The sequence below is a fragment of the Rhinopithecus roxellana genome, chromosome 6 (genome assembly GCF_007565055.1).
Source record: "Rhinopithecus roxellana isolate Shanxi Qingling chromosome 6, ASM756505v1, whole genome shotgun sequence".
In the NCBI taxonomy this organism is placed as follows: Eukaryota; Metazoa; Chordata; class Mammalia; order Primates; family Cercopithecidae; genus Rhinopithecus; species Rhinopithecus roxellana.
Window position 1 is genome coordinate 102635459 of NC_044554.1, and position 20396 is coordinate 102655854.

The window sequence follows — 20396 nt, forward strand, 5'->3', positions numbered from 1 at the left end:
AGCTGCTTGAAGGCTGAGGAGCGGGAATTGCTTCAGCCCAGGGGGTGGAGGTGGAGGTTGCGGCGAGCTGAGGTCGCGCCAGCACACTCCAGCCTGGGTGACAGAATGAGACCTTGTCTCAAAAAAAAAAAAAAGAAAACCGAGGAATGTAGCACTCCACATTAACAGATTAAAGGGGCGAACTATGATGATCACAGATGCAGAAAATGATTTAGCCAAATTCAGTGGTCATTCACAATTGGAAACACAGAACACAAAGATTTGAGGCAAAGAGGGCAAACAAAATGTTAGTAATATTAAATCCCAAATCATCATCATCATCATCATCATCATCACGTCAGTTTCAGGCGTGGGTTCACGGATGAGTGACGGAGTCTGTACTGTTCTGGGTTTTGTAAGTGATTCATTATTTTACAAAGGAAAAAGGAAAAGGCCCCCAGGCGTGCATGAGGGATGGAAACAGGGCTGTTTCTAGGCCCTAACGATGACGGTTCCGGAACGCACAGCACGAGCGCACAGCTGCAGCAGAGACGGCCCGGCCTTCCTGTCAACGAGGAAGCTGGGTCCACCCAGAGCTGCACTTCAGACTGCAGGCCACCCAGCAAACAGGCGCTGGGGTGGAAGGTTCCAGTCCTCCCCGCACCTCAGCACTTAGGAGGTTGAGGGCTGGGAACACTCCCATCCCCTCCACACCCTGCCTCAACCTCAGAACTCCAGCTGTCCTGGAGCAGAGCCCCAGAGGGAGGCCACCACGCCTGTCACTGGGCCAGTCCCAACTCCCATGCAAACTTCTCCTCAGCACTGAAAGCCCACAAGATGCCAGGCACCACTGTAGGGGCCCGGGCCTGGACCACCTCCTTGCCATGGGTCAGGCTGTCAATCACCCTTCGATGCTGTCCGGGGCCTGGCTTCTGTGGAACCCCCTCCTGTCAGGCTGGGAGGCACAGCCTGGGTCCCTCACACAGTCCCAGATCTCACAGGCCAGGACCCACCCTAGTGCATGGCATCGGGGCCTGGCTAGAGGGAACAGCTGTTTGCCAGTGAAAGTGGAAGGCATTCAGAGCTCAGCTCTCCCTGGGCTGGGCAGTGGGGATGCTGGGGACTCCAGGTCAGTGGTCCCCAAGCTGTCCCATGCCTGTCCCTCCTACCTTTGAAAGAAGGATGGACCTAGCGTAGACATCAGCAGGCACATATGGCAATAATGGGCTTTATGGATGGACCATTTTTGGTAGGTGAGGCACTCACAGGCTTTGACTGTGTCCCCACCCAAATCTCATCTTAAACTGTAGCTCCCACAGTTCCCGCGTGTTGTGGGAGGGGCCCGGTGGGAGGTAACTGAATCATGGGGGCGGGTCTTTCCCATGCTCTTCTCCTGAGAGTGAATGAGTCCTCACGAGATCTGATGGTTTCAGAAAGGGCAGTTCCCCTGCATACGCTCTCTCGTCTGCCGCCATCTAAGACGATCCCTTGTTCCTCCTTTGCCTTCTGCCACGATTGTGAGGCCTCCCCAGCCATGTGAGTCCACTGTGAGAACTGTGAGTCCATTAAACCTGTTTCCTTTACAAATTACCCAGTCTCGGATATGTCTTTATTAGCAGTGTGAGAACAGACTAATAAAGGCATGGATGGGAATCACACAAGCCTCTGTGTACCGCAGCTTGACTTAAGGGGGTGCTGCCAGCTACTCAGCCTGAGTCCCCCAGACGCATTCCCTCCCTCGCTGCCTAGCATGGCCACCACCTTCCATTCTGCTTTCATCAGTGTCATCTCTCATGTGTGTCTTAAACAGGATGGCTTGGCTGTGAACATCACACACGTGTGTGTGTGTGCGTGTGTATGCATTTAACCGTACCACAGACACTGTGCTGGGTGCTTTTTCCCAGCATTGTCTTGGATTCAGCTGCACTGAGAGAGCAGTGGCTGAAGGTCATTCCCTGCTACTGCTGAGCCCTCTGCCTGGAGGAGACATGTGGCGGCTTCAGCTCCCGTGCAGACACACTGCCCTCCACAAGCAGGTGTCTCTCTAGGGCCTACTTGAGGGTGGGAGTGTGGGCCACAGGGGCTGTGCGTCTGTATTAGACCCAACCGAATGGTTTCCCAAGCCCCCCAGCAGTGTCTAGGGTAGAGACAGTGCTTTCTGTGCAAACAGCCGTTGGAGAGTGGCGGTGCACTGCCCTACCTCTAACCCAGGAGCTGTGCCTTTCCCTGAAGGCGCAGGTTACTTCTAACCCAGAATCAGGGGAGAGCAAGGGAGGAGAAGGCTCAAAAGACGGCCTCGTGCAGCCATAAAGAAAGCACGAGATCGGCCAGGCACAGTGGCTTATGCTCATAATCCCAGCACTTTGGGAGGCCAAGGCGGGGGGGGGGTGGGGATCACCTGAGGTCAGGAGTTCAAGACCAGCCTGACCAATATGGAGACTCCCCATCTCTACTAAAAATACAAAATTAGCAGCCGGGCGCGGTGGCTCACGCTTGTAATCCCACCACTTTGGGAGGCCAAGGAGGGCGGATCACGAGGTCAGGAGATCGAGACCATCCTAGTTAACAAGGTGAAACCCTGTTTCCACTAAAAATACAACAACAACAACAACAAAAAAATTAGCTGGCCATGGTGGCAGGCACCTGTAGTCTCAGCTACTTGGGAGGCTGAGGCAGGAGAATGGCATGAACCCAGGAGGCGGAGCTTGCAGTGAGCCGAGATCACGACACTGCACTCCAGTCTGGTCGACAGAGCAAGACTCCGTTTAAAAAAAAAAAAAAATTAGCTGGGCGTGGTGGTGCATGTCTGTAATCCCAGCTGCTCCGGAGGCTGAGGCAGGAGAATCGCTTGAACCCGAGAGGCAGAGGTTGCAGTGAGCTGAGATTGCACTATTGCACTCCAACCCGGGCAACAAGAGCGAAACTCCATCTCAAAAAAAAAAAAAAAAAAAAAAGCACGAGCTCTTGTCCTTTGCAGGCACATGGATGGAGCTAGAGGCTATTATGCTTAGCAAACTAATGCAGTAACAGAAAACCAAATACCCTCTCACTTACAAGTGGGAGTTAAATGATGAGAACACGTGGGCACAGAGAGGGGAGCAACAGACACTGGGGACTTTCAGAGGGTGGAGGCTGGAAGGAGGGAGAGGATCAGGAAATACAACAAATGGGTACAAGGCTTAATACCTGGGTGATGAAACAATCTGTACAACAAGCCTGCATGACACAAGTTTACCTACATAACAAGCTGCACTTGTACCCCTGAACTTAAAATAAAAATGAAAAATACATACTTAATAAAATTGTGAAGATTCTCCAAAAAAAAAAAAAAAAAAAAAGCCAGGCATGGTGGCTCACGCGTGTAATCCCAGTACTTTGGGAGGCCACGGCAGGTGGATCACTTGAGTTCAGGAGTTCGAGACCAGCCTGGTCAACATGGTGAAACCCCGTCTCTAATGAAAATACAAAAAAAAAAAAAAAAAAAAAAAAAAAAAAATAGCCGGGCATGGAGGTGCGCACCTGTAGTCCCAGCTACTCGGGAGGCTGAGGCAAGAGAATCCCTTGAACCTGGCAGGTGGAGGTTGCAGTGAACCGAGATTGCACCACTGCTCTCCAGCCTGGGGACAGAGCAAGACTCCATCTCAAACAAAACAAAACAAAAACAAACAAAAAAAGACCTCACCCATCCAGTCTTAAGGGTGCCCTGAAGCAATTTCCCAACTCAGAGCTTCCCAGGGTAATGACTAAAGAAGCAAAAAAGGTTGCTGCTTGGACGGAAGGACAAAGCCCGGAGCTGACCCCAAGGCGTGGGGAGACCCCTCGGGACTTGGCTCCCCCGGGGAAGTGTGAGCCCCCGGGACCTGCTGCTCAGAGACGGGCACAATAACCAGGTCATACTCACAGTTGAGCCTGCTTCTCTGCTAGTTCTTTGGTTTTCTCCTACAATTACAAAGCAGGAGAAAAAGCAAGTGAGAAAAACAGGCTAACACAGGGACACGTTCAGATACACATTATACCATCGACATGAAAACAAGCCGTGCTGCCCCAGGCATCCTGTGTGACACTGACTATTTATTCAAGCTGTGCTGGAAAGGACATTTTCCATGTGACTTAAACATCTTCCCATTCCATTACCGACTATGACCTACAAGTTTCCTACAATAGAGTATCTCACAACTCTCTAGCTTACATAACAACCGGCTATTTAAAAAATAGTAGAGGCTGGGCAAGGTGGCTAACGCCTGTAATCCCAGCGCTTTGGGAGGCCAAGGCAGGCAGATCACTTGAGGTCAGGAGTTCGAGACTGGCCTGGACAACATGGTGAAACCCCATCTCTATTAAAAATACAAAAATAAACCGGGTATGGTGGTGTATGCTTATAATCCCAGCTATTCGGGAGGCTGAGTCAGGAGAATCGCTTGAACCTGGGAGGCGGAGGTTGCAGTGAGACAAGATCACGCCACCGCACTACAGCCTGAGTGACAGAGCGAGACTCCATCTCAGAAAAAAAAAAAAATAATTATTATTCTTGCCTTAGTAGTAAGTTATTATCTAGCTAAATGTAACCGTGATGGCTGACTGCGCATAGACTCTAAGCATTGTCTATATGTTTGGTGAGGAACGAGGACAGGGCAGTGGCGACACAGTCACACATTTCAGGAAACAAACGCGCAAATGACATTCGCATGGGGTAGTGGGTGCAGGGGCAAGAGGTGAACTCAGGCTCGGTCTGATGTCTATAAGCTCAATTCCTGGGCCAGGCCACTCACATCTGGGAGCCTCTGTTTCAGAGCCTGTAGCCTAGGGGCAGGGTGAGCCCTGGCGTGCTGCGGGGAGTGGGCCAGCCACACAGCCAGCTCCAGGTGGCTGGGACGCAGGCTGGGACCCGGGTCCCTCAGCAAGTGGCTTACAACCCTCTGGCTTCAGTTTCCCTGATGCCGCAGTGACCTGGGATGCGGTATCTACATCGTGAGGGTGGTTGTGAGAAAGAAATTAAACAGCGTTTGGTTTGCAAGTAAGTGCCTGGGGCAGACGAGACTCGGGCCAGAGCTCAGGAGGTGACCTCGGACCCCATGTAAGCCCCACCCTGAGAGGCAAAGTGCTGCAACTGACGCCTTGGGCTCTGGGGCTGCTTCTGGTGGCCTGTGGGGCTGGGAGGCAGCCACAGGCAGGGAAGGGCCACCCTGCGCTCAGCGGCACAGCACCGTGGAGGTCAGATAGAGGCGCTCCCGCCCCCCAGCCAGGGCCAGCTCCGGGCCCCCTCCTCCCCCAGACCAGCACACGACCCAGACCACCCACCCCAGCACACTGACCCAGAGGGTCTGGCGGATCAGCCTGGCTATCTTGAGCAGGAGCTGCCCGAACGTGCCCGGCTCGAAGTGGGTGGCCGAGTGCTGGATGCAGAGGCACAGCAGGAAGGCGGGGGTCAGCTTGTGGTCGTCGCTGCCTGGCTCGATCAACGTCATGATCCTCTGCAGCAGCGTGTCCTCGAGGTGGGGCTCGAACTCCAGGAGCAGCTGCTGGCGCCGGGGCAGGGCAGCCTGAGCAGGGGAGGCGGCATCCCGGGCCCCAAGCGCGGCCCCGCACAGCCGGCAGCTCTGCGGCACCGCCCGGAGGCGTGCCAAGGCCTGGGAGGGCAGGGGCTGGGCCTGCGCGGGGTCTTTGAACAGCAGCAGGTAGTAGAGCCCCAGGGAGAGCAGGTCCCCGTGGTGCAGCACCACGGTCCTGCGCCCCACCTCGGAGAAGTTGATGGAGATGGGCGCCCCGGGGATGGGTTCCAGGACCAGCCTCCCCCCGGGCTGGCCGCTGTCCGGTAGCGGGTGCCGGCGAATGGTGCAGTGCAGAGGCAGGATGTCGGGGGCCGAGAGGCTGATGCTGGGCTTGCTGGAGGGGGTTCGCTGGCCCACCGTGTGCCGGTCCCGGTTGAGCACATACACCAGGCTGTCCTGAAAGAGACTCCGCTCAGGGCAGGCGCAATGCAAGCAGCACACGGGAAAAGTGGCCTGTCTTTAGTCACTGGTTGCTGAAGCCGCGTGGCTGGCATGCTGTCCCCGCAGGCTCTCCATGTCCCTGGCCATCCCCAAACCAGAGCCCAGGCAGCTCTCAGGAACCCGCCTCTCGATGTCCGGGCCCATCCCAGTGGAGGCTAGTTTCCCAGAGGAGCCCCGGGGACACACGAGAGACCTGGGAGTGACCCAGCTTTGAGACAGGGAGAGGCTAGGTCAGGGCCGGCGGGGAAAACGGGCACTGGTTCTACAGACTGGACCAAGGACTTCATAACTTCTCCCAGGTCATCCCCAAAACTGTGTGGGAGCACCGCCCCGAGAGAAGATGCCACCTGAGACCCTGAGCACAGGAGCCCTATGGCTGTAAAGTGCTCATGGAAATGAGCAGCAAAAGAGCTGGTTGCACAGGAGGGCGGGGCGGGGGCGGGGGGGGGGGCGAGCAGGGGGGCAGGGAAAACAGATGTCTGGCAGGGCAAGTGTCCCGCAAGGTAAGGCGAGGCGGCCCTGCGCCTGGCATCTGCTTGGGGCGACAACCTGCCTGCTCTGATGGAAGTGGTGAGAAACTGCTCTGGGCAGGTAGGGGTGGGGTGGGGCCGTTTCTCGGTGCCCCCTCAGAGAATGTGGCCACCAATTGGTGATTCAGCACCCCCCTCGCCTGGAGGAGGAAGCAGACTGGCCCTGGCCGCCTGCTCTGGCCGCCTGCCCATGCCCTTCCCCAGAGCCAGGTGGGAGACCCAGCCTGGGAAGGCCTGAGTTGTTCTCCCTGAAAGTGCCTGGTGCTGAGGACACCCACTCTGGGTTTGGGGAAGTGAGGAGCCCCCACTGCTGCCCGCTGTGGCCTGGACAGGGAAAATGTGGATGACTCTACATCTGCCCTTGCCACCCCACTCCACAGCCTCCGCACACACAGAGGGGCTGCAGCCACAGAGCTCGCGGCCGACTGGGCTGAAGGCGGGAGGAGGCCTTGATTTCTGAGTCCCGCCTGCTGTCCCCGCAGTGGCACCGGGCAGTGAGTGTCAGGAGGGGAGGCTCACGTGCTGCTGGCTGTAGCCCTGCAGAAGGAGCAAGTGCGGGGAATGGTACAGCGAGTACCGCATGGTGTCCGGGCCGGGCTCCTCAGGGCCCTGGGCGGCAGCAGGCAGGGCGTTCACTGGGCTCAGGCTGGTCTCACTGACTGTGCGGCGCAACCGGGGTGGAGGGGAGCTCCGGGCATCCCCCAGGGCCAGGGCCGGGGTTCCCTTTGCACGACTCCGCTGCAGCCTCCGGGCCTGGGCGTTTATCCCTGGAAGAGAAGCAACGCAGGGTGAGCAGTTAGAAATCTAATAGCACCAGGGCTGGGCGCGGTGGCTCACCCCTGTAATCCCAGCACTTTGGGAGTCGGAGGTGGGGGGATCACCTGAGGTCAGGAGTTCGAGACCAGCCTAGCCAACATAGTGAAAACCCCATTTCTACTAAAAATACAAAAATTAGTTGGGCGTGGTGGTGCGCATCTGTAATTCCAGCTACTCAAGAGGCTGAGGCACCAGAATAACTTAAACTCAGGAGGTGGAGGTTGCAGTGAGCTGTGATTGCACCATTGCACTCCAGCCCGGGTGACAAGGGCGAAACTCCATCCCCTCCAAAAAAAAAATAAATAAGTCTAATAGCGCCCACGTCCCAGATCCTCCTGAGCTCAAATCCCACTAAGCCACGTCTCCTGATGCCTGTCATTGTTCTGTCAAAACAGGTCTGGTGGAGACTCAAGGACTCTGCCCTCTAGCCATGCCCCTCGAAAAAGCAGACAATGCCTTGGCACCACCATGGCACCCGCAGGACAATCTCAGAGCCAGCAGCCTGCCTGTCAAATCCTCAGGCTGAGGGGACCACGCCTGCCCTGTGGCAGCCCAGGGTCGCACGCGGCCTGCCCGACCAGCCAGCACCACGGCCCACAGGGCCTCAAACCACAAACGTTTTCCCACGGCAGCCTGGGCCTCTGCAGGGTCACCACGCCACCTCCAGAGTCCTGCCCCATCCATCTGGGCACCAGGTGAAACTCCCCTCTGGGGGTGCTCTCATGAGATGAGAGGCTGGTCATCATCCTGCCCCCACTTTACAAGGAGGAGGTGTCACTGAGCCACGTCACCCCAGCCCATGGGGCTGCCGATAGCCTGCTCCTGCAACAGCATGGCTGCCTCCTTCCCAAGGCTGCCTCTGACACTCCCAAACCAAAGCAGCCACACACACAAACACACATGTGCATACACACGCCCACAAATACACATGCACCCGCACAAAAACGCATACACACATGCACACACACTCATACACACACATAAACACACATGGGTACACACATACACGCCAACACACACATGCACACACATGCACCCACACAAAAACACACACACACATAAACACGTGCACACACATACACACATGCCAACACACATGCACTCACACACATTAACACATACATGTGCACACAAACATGCACACACAGTTCAGAGATAACACACAACCTTAGAAGAAGACTTAAAATCTCATAAATACAGACACACACTCTAAATGCATGCTCTGGGAAAGCCAGTCGGCTGCAATAGACGAAAACCACTCACCAGTCCCCAGCTGACCTGGCGCTGTCTTTTCTGAGCCCTCTGCTGAGTTCCCTGTACGCAGCCTTTCAGGTTAAGATCCGTCCCCATCTGTGGCGGCCTTTCCTCCAGCCATTCCCAATAAAACCAAACAAAAGCCGGATGGAGGGAGGCGGCAGCTGGCCGAGGACGACCCTTACCAGCGCCAGCGGCCCCGCCGTCCTTCCCAAGGCAGCCGGCAGCCTGTGCATCTGCAGCCCGCGGGGGGCCGGGGTGTGAAGGAGGCCGCCCAGCCGCAGTGCGAGGCTGCTGGGCTTGGCTGCTCATCGCCTGTGCTCCTGCCGGCTGCAGAACCCGGCCCAGCCTGGCGGGCGGCAGGTGCCCAGCAGGTGGGGCCTGGTTCCCCTACCTCGTCCCACCTGCCACTCCCACAAGCGTTACGAGCCCCACAGCTCAGCCTCATTGGACAACTGTGGGGTCAGATCCGAAAGAAGAACAAAAAAGCTCCAGATGATGCTCCGGCCCCCAAGTTTTTCCCAACTCTGGGGCCAGGTTACAGGAGGTGACCTCAGAGTGACCTTCTGGAAGTCCCAGGGCAATGGGGCAGGAAGGGTTGCTTCTCTTCCTAGAGTCTCCAGGGGCTCCCAGGGGGCCTGGCCACAAATGCGGCACAGGATGTCCCAGGCCTGTGTCCCCTAGGGCTGTAGCCCCAGGCAAGTGGCTTGCAGCTGAGTGTACCCTGCTCCTCCAGGCAAGGCCCCACAGCCTCCTCAGGCCCAGGGTTGGGATGTCTGCAGGTCAGAACCAAGGCTGACACACAGGGGCCACTCCCAGGGTCTCCTTGCTGGTGCTGGGTGGGCCTGCATGAGTGTAGAAGGGCCAGGCTGCCAGCCTTCAATGAGGGGCCAGAGATGAGGCCTCTCCTCTGGGCGGCGGCGCTGTCCCTGCACCCAAGGCCACAAGCATGACAGAGCCTCCCTCTGAGTGCAGGTGTGGGGGAGGTGAAGCAGCAGCAGCGGCCACTGCCAACAATGGCACAGCTGCGGGCATGGCCAGTGTGGACAGCAACTGACCACGCCACTCTGCTCCTCAGTCCCCTGCTGTGGGACAGACAGCAGGACCCATGCACTTGTGCACACATGCATGCACACGTGCACACATGCATTCAGCACTGCTTGAGTTAGCAAATCCCAGAACCCACCCAATCGCCCCTCACAGGGAGCTGCCATGCACGGGAGGAGAGCTCTGCAGAGAAAAGACCGTAGCCAGCTGTGTACATGACCACAGGGTGCAAGAGCAAAGCTTCAGGTGACACGTGACATGACATAACACATGGTATGACGTGTTGGCTCAGTTTTTATTAAAGCACCTAAAACACCGCTGTACATCGCTTATGGTTTCTATATATTTGCATGCAAAGCTATTTTTTACCCCCAAGTCATTCAGGAGTAGGTTGTTTAATTTCCATGTAATTGTATGGTTTTGAGCAATCTTCTTAGCACTGATTTCTATTTTTGTTGGGCTGGGGTCGGAGAGGGTGGTTGGTATAATTTCAGTTTTTTTTTATTCGCTGAGAATTCAAACAAATGTGTTTTACAGCCAAACATGTGATCAATGTAGAGCTATTTTACAAAACAACAAGGCACACAGTGAATTTACCACATAGTGGCTGTCCTCAGCAGGCAGCGGAGTAAGCCTGGGGCTGGTGGAAGAAATGCTTTCAGTTTCACAGGATGTAGTATAGCGTCCAGTACGTAACAGAATATATGTTATATATAATTTATAATAAATACATTATCATAACTTTATATCGTGTTTGACTTATTTCATTTTTAAAAACTCTAAACAAATACGATAAAAACCTTTACCTGTCCAGACTGGGAGGTGGGAACCCAGGTGTCAGGTAAATGTAACTGATGATACTTTATTTTTAAAAACTTTTTTGTTGGTTTGTTTTGAGACAGAGTCTCACTCTGTCACCCAGGCTGGAGTAGCAGTAGCAAATCTCGGCTCACTGGAACCTCTGCCTCCTGGGTTCGAGTGATTTTCCTGCCTCAGCCTCCCAAGTAACTGGGATTACAGGTGCGTGCCACCATGCTGGACTAATTTTTGTATCTTTAGATTAGAGACGGGGTGTCACCATCTTGGACAGGCTGGTCTCAAACTCCTGACCTCAAGTGACCCGCCCACCTAGGCCTCCCAAAGTGCTGGAATTACAGGTGTGAGCCACCGTGCCCAGCATAACCACTTTTGTTAAAGTAAAAATCACATAAGTTTGAAAGGCCTCTTACGTGTGGCTTTGTGACTTGGCACTGTCCCAAGATGAGGCTGCAGGAGACAGGACCCCAGCACTCGTGTTCCCAGGGGGTGTGCTGTCAGGCTTGTTGGGGGCTGACGTGGCCTCCCAAGTTCCCACAGAGAGAGCTGCAATCGAGCCCTGTTTGTGCCTGACGTGATACAGCTTCATCACCTGAGTCACCTGAGCATGTCAGTGCTGTGCAGTCCCAGGGTGGATCTACCTGAACTGGGACAGAAATCGTCCCCACTTGGCCTTTGGGTGGAGGGAGACAGATGCACGTGGAGAGCATCTCTCGCAACGCTGACCCCAGCCACCTTCAGAAGCATCACATGGCGCCATCCCTAGACACACAGCGTGGAGGTTTCAAGGCCCTCAGAACTGGCAGCACATTGCTCAGGAAGGGGAGGCCAGGGCTTTGCAATTTTAGGGACTGCCTGGTTTGGGAGTCTTATACAAGTATGTTCTTTGCCAAGAACAGGGTCACCCCAGGGGCCCCTGTGCAACCAATGGGAGATTCCGCCAACATGAAATAAGTTCAGTGAGAAATACATTATCAAGAAACCACTATTTCTGGCTGGGCGTGGTGGCTCACGCCTGTAATCCCAGCACTTTGGGAGGCCGAGGCGGGCGGATTACAAGGTCAAGAGATCGAGACCATCCTGGCTAACACAGTGAAACCTCGTCTCTACTAAAAATAAAAAAATTAGCTGGGCGTGGAGGCGGGCGCCTATAGTCCCAGCTACTCCTGAGGCTGAGGCAGGAGAATCGCTTGAACCCGGGAGGCGGAGGTTGCATGAGCCGAGATCACGGCATTGCACTCCAGCCTGGCACCAGAGGGAGACTCTGTCTCAAAACAAAACAAAACGACAACAAAAAGAAAACACTATATCGAAACAAATGAATTCTAATAAAGCAAAATGGCAGGACGGCCGCAGCCTTTCATAACAGTAATTTTAGATGGGAAGTTATTCATCTTAAATAAAGCGCCAGTCCCTGCTGTGGGTGAAGGGGACACCTCCAGGCTGCAAGCCAGAATATACCCATATCTTTCATTGCCTACCCCATGTGAGGGACAAGACGGGCTGCCTAGTTTCAGCCGAGGTCAGCTGTGGCCCCAACGCCCTCATCTTCTTCAAGGATCTCTGGGAATGTTCCTGCCCTGGCGTGACTTAGTTCACTGGGAACAGAGGTGCTGCATAGGTTTGAGGGATGTCCAGGAATCTGTATTGGTAAATGCCATCTGGAAGGTTCTAGAACACAGCAGCCAGGGAGAGGAGCCACTGCCAGAGCACTCCCCCTCCCCCAAAGCCCTGTCCACAGCGGTTCCTTACAGGGAGCAAGGTGATACCCACAAGCACTGGGAGAGCTTGGTGGGGAGCCTCCAGTTTGATTTAGTGTCAATTTCAATCCTTCTCAGGATAAGTGTCTGTCAGTTCCTGCAGAGGAAGCCGGCGGGTGCGGGTCTTCCCTGCTGCCCCTTGTTGATCTGCTCTGGTGGAGAGGCAGAAAAACAACCCGGCCCAGGAATAAGGCAGGGTCTGGGTAACTAGGACCTTGGTGGGTAGCACTGTTTTGCCCACAGCATCCCTCAGGGACCTGCCTGGCTCCAAACATCTGCTAATACATGGGGTCCCAGCCTCAGAAGCAAAACGTACACTTTCTGATATTGTAAGAAGATAATACAAGGCCAGGCCCAGTGGCTCAGCCTGTAATACCAGCACTTTGGGAGGCCAAGGCAAGAGGATGGCTTGAGTTCAAGCCCAGGTTGAGCAACATCACAAAGACCCCGTCTCTACAAAAAAATACAAAAACTAGCTGGGCGTGGTGGTGTGTGCCTGCAGTCCCAGCTACTTGGGAAGCTGAGGTGGTAGAATCACCAGAGCCCAGAAGGTCGAGGCTGCAGTGAGCTATGATCATGCCACTGCATTCCAGCCTGGGCAACAGAGCAAGAACCTGTCTCAAAAAAAAAAAAAAAAAAAAAAAAAAAAAAGATGTGACAAGGCCAGAGGTTGAAATAGCAATGCAGGCCTCCTAAGGGACCATGGTTCGCAGACAGGACTGCCTGGCCATGAAATGTTTGCCTTTGATATGGGATGGAAGGAGTAGAAAGTGCAGGGCGCCGGGGCAATGGGGAAGATCGGGATGGGACGGTCGTTGTTGACATCCTTCTTCTACTCTCACAGCAGAGGCTGTAAGGAAAGGAGCGCTGAGCTCTGTGTCCCTGAAGCCCTGTTAGTGGACTTCCTCCCCAGCCTGGGCCAAGCCTAGCTGCTGAGCACAGCCTCATCTCCTAGGTGAGGTAGTCACTGCTGGAGAAAGAGGCGAGGGGACAGCATGCAGCCACCACCACACAACTTTGTCTAGGCCACCCCCTCCCCTCCTCGAGAAGGCAGCGCCTAGTGACGCGCTGCTGGCAGAGAGGGCGGGGCTCTGCGTGCCGGGGGTGCACAGGGAACCTGGACAAGCAGCTGGTGACCATCACCAGCTCCCACAGACTCTGAACAGCCCTGGAAAGAAAAACACAGGCTTTTCCTGAACGTCGCTCAGTTCCTCTATAAACTCAGCCGGCAGCTTTCACCTCCTGATCCTGTTTTCTCTTCCCTCCCCGGCTCTTGATGGTTTGGAATAATGATATATACAACTTGGAACCGTTTCTGTCACCCATCCTCACTCTCAGGCCTCAGAGATGAGGTGACTAGGACTGGAGACAGAAGGGATAATGAAACGTTCCTGGGCTGTGGAACTTGACTGCTACTGGGGAACGGAGACCATTTTGCTTATTTGCTATGTTGCCCAGGCTGGAGTGCAGTGTGGATTCACAGGCGTAGTCACCATAACGCCCTGCAGCCTCGAACATCTGGCCTCAGAATAGCTGGGACCATAGGCGTGCACCCCCATGCCTGGCAAGAGACAATTTTTATTTTTTTATTTTTTGAGAAGGAGTCTCGCTCTGTTGCCCAGGCTGGAGTGTAGTGGTGCCATCTCGGCTCACTGCAACCTCTGCCTCCTGGATTCAAGCGATTCTTGTGCCTCAGCCTCCCGAGTAGCTAGGATTATAGGCGCCTGCCACACCACCCTGCCCTCCCTCCAGCTAATTTTTTGTAATTTTAGTACAGACGGGGTTTCGCCATGTTGTCCAGAATGGTCTTGATCTCTTGACCTCATGATCCGCCTGCCTTGGCCTGCCAAAGTGCCGGGATTACAGGCGTGAGCCACCGCCCTTGGCCAAGAGATGATTTTAAAGTGGCCCCTAGTAACAGCCGGGGGCGCACTGCTAAATAAACTCTGCAGTTACTGCTGCAAAACACAGAGGTCAGATAGGCCTGAAATGAGTCTTCCTTTAGCTGAAGCACCCTTTTCTAAGCCAGTAAAGGACACAGAGCCATAAGACCATCAAGCAGTCCTTGAAGAAAAATCATTTCAAATGTACAAAAAAGAACTGCTTAGGCATAATTTGGTAAGCACTTCCCTATGCCATGGCCAGCTTGATTCTGGGCATTTTGCATCTAATTCCATTTTATTCTCATTACAGAAACCCTACAAAGGCTGGGTGCTGTGGCTCATGCCTGTAATCCCAGCCCTTTGGGAGGCCGAGGCAGGTGGATCACCTGAGGTCAGGAGTTCAAGACCAGCCTGGACAACAATGGGGAAACCCCGTCTCTACTAAAAATACAAAAATTAGCCAGGCATGATGGTGGGTGCCTGTAATCCCAGTTACTCGGGAGGCTGAGACAGGGGAATTGCTTGAACCCATAAGGCGGAGGTTGCAGTGAGCCAAGATCACGCCACTGCACTCCAGCCTGGGTGACAGAGAGAGACTCCGAAAAAAAAAAAAAAAAAGGCCCTACAAAGCAACTGTGGCTAGACAGGAACATATTAGCCTCGCTTTTGGGAACCAATTCTCCCATTAGGGAAACAATTCTAGGGAGACTGTATGTGTAACTTCCTCTTGCCATCAGGAACAAGACAATGATGCCTGCTGTAACCACTTCTCTTCAACTTTGTACTAGATCCTAGTCAGTACAACAGGCGGGGAAAAATAGAGGAAAGATACAGGACTGAAAAGAAAGAAGTTGCCAGGCTCAGTGGCTCACGCCTGTAATCCCAGCACTTTGGGAGGCCAAGGCAGACAGATCACGAAGTCAAGAGATCCAGAATATCCTGACCAACATGGTGAAATCCCATCTGTACTAAAAATACAAAACGTTAGCTGGGCATGGTGGCAGGCACCTGTAGTCCCAGCTACTTGGGAGGCTGAGGCAGGAGGATTGCTTGAACCTGAGAGGCAGAGGTTGCAGTGAGCTGAGATCACACCACTGCACTCCAGCCTGGCAATGGAGTGAGACTCTGTCTAAAAAAAAGAAAAGAAAGAAGGAAACAAATTCAATTATCATTATTTTGCAGACAATGTGATTGTATATGCAGGAAATGCAAAAGAATCTACGTAAAAAATTATTACAATTAACAAGTGAAGTTAGCAAGGTGACTAGACATGGTGAATAAGCAAAATTCAGACTGTTTTGTTGTGTTTTTGAGACAGGGTTTTGCTCTGTCACCCAGGCTGGAGTGCAGTGGCACAATCACAGCTCACTGCAGCCTCCACTTACTGGGTTCAAGCAATCCTTCTGCCTCCGTCTCCCAAGTAGCTGGGACTACATGTGGACACCACCACACTCAGCTAATTTTGTATTTTTTGTAGAGACAGGGTCTCACTATTTTGCCCAGGCTGGTCCCAAACTCCTGTGCTTAGGCATTCCTCCCACCTCAGTCTCCCAAAGTGCTGGGATTACAGGTATGAGCCACTGCACCTGGCCAGTAATATTTTTAAAGATCAGAAGCAAATCATGTCAGATTCATGACCCAGGAGTCAACCACACGTGGCCCCTGAGTGCTAGGATGGAGGAAAGGGAGCAAATTAAGAAGCAAGGGGTGTCAGAATTTGACCTACGTAGAAAAAAAAAAAAAAAGCAAGAAAGAAGCGAGAGGTGTCCTGTATATGAAAATTATATTTGCAGAATACTTTAGAAACCTAACCTAGCCGGGCGCGGTGGCTCAGGCCTGTAATCCCACCACTTTGGGAGGCCAAGACGGGCGGATCACGAAGTCAGGAGTTTGAGACCATCCTGGCTAACACGGTGAAACCCTGTCTCTACTAAAAAATACAAAAAGCTAGCTGGGCGAGGTGGCTGGTGCCTGTAGTCCCAGCTATAACCTAAAGAAAGCTAATGTAGGCTGGGCATGGTGGTTCATGCCTGTAATCCCAGCACTTTGGGAGGCTGAGGCAGGAGGATCACTTGAAGCCAGGAGTTTGGGAGCAGACTAGGTAACACAGCCAGACCCCGAATCCACAAAAATAAAAAGATGAGCCAGATGTGGTGGGCCACACCTTGTCCCAGCTACTCAGGAGGTGGAGGCAGGAGTAGCTACTGCACCCATGAGATGGAGGCTGCATGAGCTATGATTGTGCCACTGCACTCCAGTCTGGGTGACAGAGCAAGACCTCATAAATACAGTCAGAAAACGAAGGCATATTCTGAGAAAACGCCAGAACCCCATCTCTAATCGATCACTAAATGAAGTAAATGAATGCATACACTAAGAAAACACCAGAATGAAAAGCACCAAAACGTTGAAAATGATTCTCTCCAGGAGGTGAGCCGACAGGTGATTTCTACTCCTTTCTTCATACTTTCACTTATTTTCCAAATTTTCGGCAAATTAAGAGGTTCCATTTTTTTAGAGGGAGAAGAAATTATTATTAATATTTTTTACATACTGTAGGGTATTATTTCCATGATGAAACTTGGACCGCCTCATACTAATTAGAATCTTACTCAGGGAACAACAATCGCGCTCTCTGAGAAGCAACTGAAAACCTAATTAAGATAATGGGTAACTGAGGAGATAAAATGCTTAAGCCATTTGTTAGGCAGACACAGATGGAGACGGAGCTCTCCAGGGCTGTACGGAGGAGAGAGCAGCGTGGCGGAACCGAGAACTTTCTCCAGCCGAAACCAGGGGCCGTAGCTAGTTACCCTGGGAAGCCTGTGAGCCCTTTTCTTCCAGCGGGTGAGGGTTACCAGCGAAGCACAGTCCTGCTCACCGCATCCAGCATGGCGCTGGGCAGGCCACCAACACCGACAGCCCTGTGGAGGGCGCTGTTTCATCCCAGGCACCACTGGGTATTCGTCTCTTTTGTCCCAGAGGTACAATCTTTTTTTTTTTTTTGAGACGGAGTCTCGCTGTATCGCCCAGGCTGGAGTGCTGTGGCGCGATCTCAGCTCACTGCAAGCTCCGCCTCCCGGGTTCACGCCATTCTCCTGCCTTAGCTTACCGAGTAGCTGGGACTACAGGCGCCCGCCACCGCGCCCGCCACCACGCCCGGCTAATTTTTTTTGTATTTTTAGTAGAGACGGGGTTTCACCGTGTTAGCCAGAATGGTCTCGATCTCCTGAGCTGAGATCCCGCTACTGCACTCCAGCCTGGGTGACAGAGTGAGACCCTGTCTGAAAATAAATAAATAAATAAAAATGCTAAGACTGGACTGTGATGATGATCACACAGCTTTGTAAGTTTACTAAAAATTCATTCGATTGTATACTAAAAACAGGAAAATTTTATGGTATAAAAATATCTCTTATAAGAAAACTTAAAAAAAAAACTCAGCAAATACATTTCTTTACATCATAATCCAACAGAGACAAGGAAGACGGCTCCAAGAAGCTGAAATTGATAAGATATCGAATATATCTAAACATCTTAAAAGAGAGAAGACAATTAAGACTGCTAAGGGAATGCAGAAATAATAAAAAGTACCAAGGAAAAGAACGGACAAGCAAGAAGGGCAATAATTAACTACAAAGAAAAATAGAAGCTGGACAGGAAGGATAAACAATCTTTGTATGAACCCATCTTTAGTTGTGAAAAGCTATATATGATCATAAAAATGCAAACCCTGATTATTAATCTAAAAAAAAATGACTATATTGAGAAGATTGGGCAATAGGAATTGGAAATTTGGAGGGGGGTTGGTGAAAAGACCTAAGTTCTCATTTTCCATTGAAGGAAGTCACTAGAAAATGTCTAAAATTTTTCAAAATCAAGACATAGCAGGATACATTTGTTATTTAAAGACAGGGAATTAGGCCGGGCCTGGTGGCTCATGCCTGTAATCCCCGCAATTTGGGAGGCCGAGGCGGGTAGATCACCTGAGGTCAGAAGTTTGAGACCAGCCTGACCAACGTGGAGAAACCTCATCTCTACTGAAAATACAAAATTAGCCGGGCATGGTGGCACATGCCTGTAATCCCTGCTACTTGGGAGACTGAAGCAGGAGAATCGTTTGAACCTGGGAGGCAGAGGTTGCGTTGAGCTGAGATCGTGCCATTGCACTCCAGCCTGGGCAACAAGAGGGAAACTCGGTCTCAAAAAAAAAAAAAAAAAAAAAAGATAAGGAATTAAAAGCCAAAAAGAAACAGTTCACAGTTGAAAGTGGTTGTGGGGAGTTCAAAACTGGGAAGAAGGAACGGCTATGGCAGAGAACTACTGTTTTGCTTTTAATTAGTAATGAGAAAGTATTGCTTTAACTGTGCATATATATACATAACTTTGGTGAAAATAAGTAAAAATTTTTAAGTGTACATAGTTCTCATTCTACTACAAGAATGAATGAATGAATGAACGAACGTTCATAGGATCAATTCCATCAACTCCTAAACACACGTGTTTATCTTCTAACATCTCTGGAACTGGAAGACATCCTGTATTCTGTGGAATGTCAGCCAGGCTGCAGCTGTGAGGCGAGAACTTGGTTGTTTTGCCTGGGGCGAGATTCTGCAACATTTCAGTTAATTCAGGACCATCCAAAGAATGAACATACCTTCCAGCTGTTATCTGCAACAAACTTGCAGACTGAATCAGCAAGTGGCTTGGAAGAACATACTAGAGATGAGACAGCAGGGGATGCCACATCACCAATCCGCTTGAGGACAAAGAAAATGATACTGTGTGGGGAGTGTGGACAGGGACGGCTCTGATTTGAAAAGACTTAGACTCTAAATTCATTTCACTCCTGCATACCTTTCTGTGTACGCACAAAATGAATACAGATCAAAATCTGTGTTGAAATAAATCTTTAGATACGATATAGCTTAAGTACAAAAATAAAAATCCTAGATAATAAGAATTATGTCTTAGTTTGTCGTATTTTTTATGTTGGTTAACACTGGTAATCTTACTACTGATAACATCTTTTCTTTGGTGAAATATGGTATACGTAGGAAGGTAAGTTGCAAAATTGTTCCTAACAATCCCCAAATACACAGTGTTTCGTCTACACCAAGGAATATTCCATAACCATTAAGATGAATGAATTGGAGGTATAACACACGATGTAATTTTCAGACAGGATCTGGTATGAAAAATACAGAAAACTAAGTATATGATTCTCCCATTTTTTCTTTTCATTTTTTTCTTCATTGCTTTTACCCATACTACACAGATGATTCCATTAAAAAAAAAAAAAAAAAAAAAAACTTTGACAAAAAGAACCCTGTAGGTATGTACATACATATGTAAGAAGTCCCCTGCAGTATAATATAAGTACAGAAAAAGCACGGAAGGTCACTATGGTAGGCAGAATTCTAAGATGGCTCCATGATCTCTGCCCTCTGGGCTCACTCTGTGATTATGCTGCATGGGAGAAGAGATTCTGCAGATATAATTAAGGTTGTCTATCAGCTGACTTTGAGGTTATTCGTTGGGCCAAACCTAATCACGTGTGCTCCTTCAAAGCCAGAGTTCTCTCCAGCTGGTCACGGAGGAGAAGTCAGAGAGATATGAAGTGTGAGAAGTGTGTGATGCCACGGAAGTTCTCCAGGGCATCACAGGGGCAACCTGACAGCAGTCACTGGGAGCTGAGAGTGGTCCCTGGCTGTAAGCCAGTGAGAGAGGAGGAGAGAGATGCAGAGGCTTCAGTCCTAAAACCACAAGGAATTCAACTCTGCCAACAACCTTGTGAGTCTGAAAGAAGTCCCTGAGCTCCAGAGAAGAATGCAGCCCAGCCGATACCTTGAGTGCAGCTGTGTGAGACCTGGACAGAAGGTCTAGCTCCCCCATGCCCAGACTCCTGACTTGTGGAAAATGTAAGTTAAATACTATAGTTTTAAGCTGCACTTGTAGTTGCAAGCAATAGAAAACAAGTTCAGGGCCGAGTGCGGTGGCTCACGCCTGGAATTCCAGCACTTTGGGAGGCCAAGGCGGGTGGATCATCTGAGGTCAGGAGTTCAAGACCAGCCTTGCCAACATGGTGAAATCCTGTCTTTATTAAAAATACAAAAAAAAAGTAGCCAGGCATGGTGGCACACACCCGTAATCCCAGCTACTTAGGTGGCTGAGGCAGGAGAATTGCTTGAACCTGGGAGGCGGAGGTTGCAGTGAGCCGAGATCGTGCCATTGCCTGGGTGACAAGAGCAAAACTCCGTCTCAAAAAAAAAAAAAAAAAAAAGAAAGAAGGAAAAGTTCAGATTTTAGTGCCAGGAAATG

The 20396-nt window shown here is 51.5% G+C and overlaps 1 protein-coding gene across 1 annotated transcript in view; it reads right to left on the bottom strand.

Moving 5' to 3' along the window:
- RADIL (Rap associating with DIL domain) overlaps positions 1-20396 on the bottom strand; it is a 79346-nt gene that overhangs the window by 26536 nt on the left and 32414 nt on the right. The window contains exons 3-5 of the mRNA XM_030932013.1: positions 7019-7266; positions 5292-5924; positions 3881-3918 (exon numbers count right to left, since the gene is read on the bottom strand). Of these exons, the coding sequence (XP_030787873.1) occupies positions 3881-3918; positions 5292-5924; positions 7019-7266 (919 nt within the window). The remainder of the gene's footprint in view (positions 1-3880; positions 3919-5291; positions 5925-7018; positions 7267-20396) is intronic.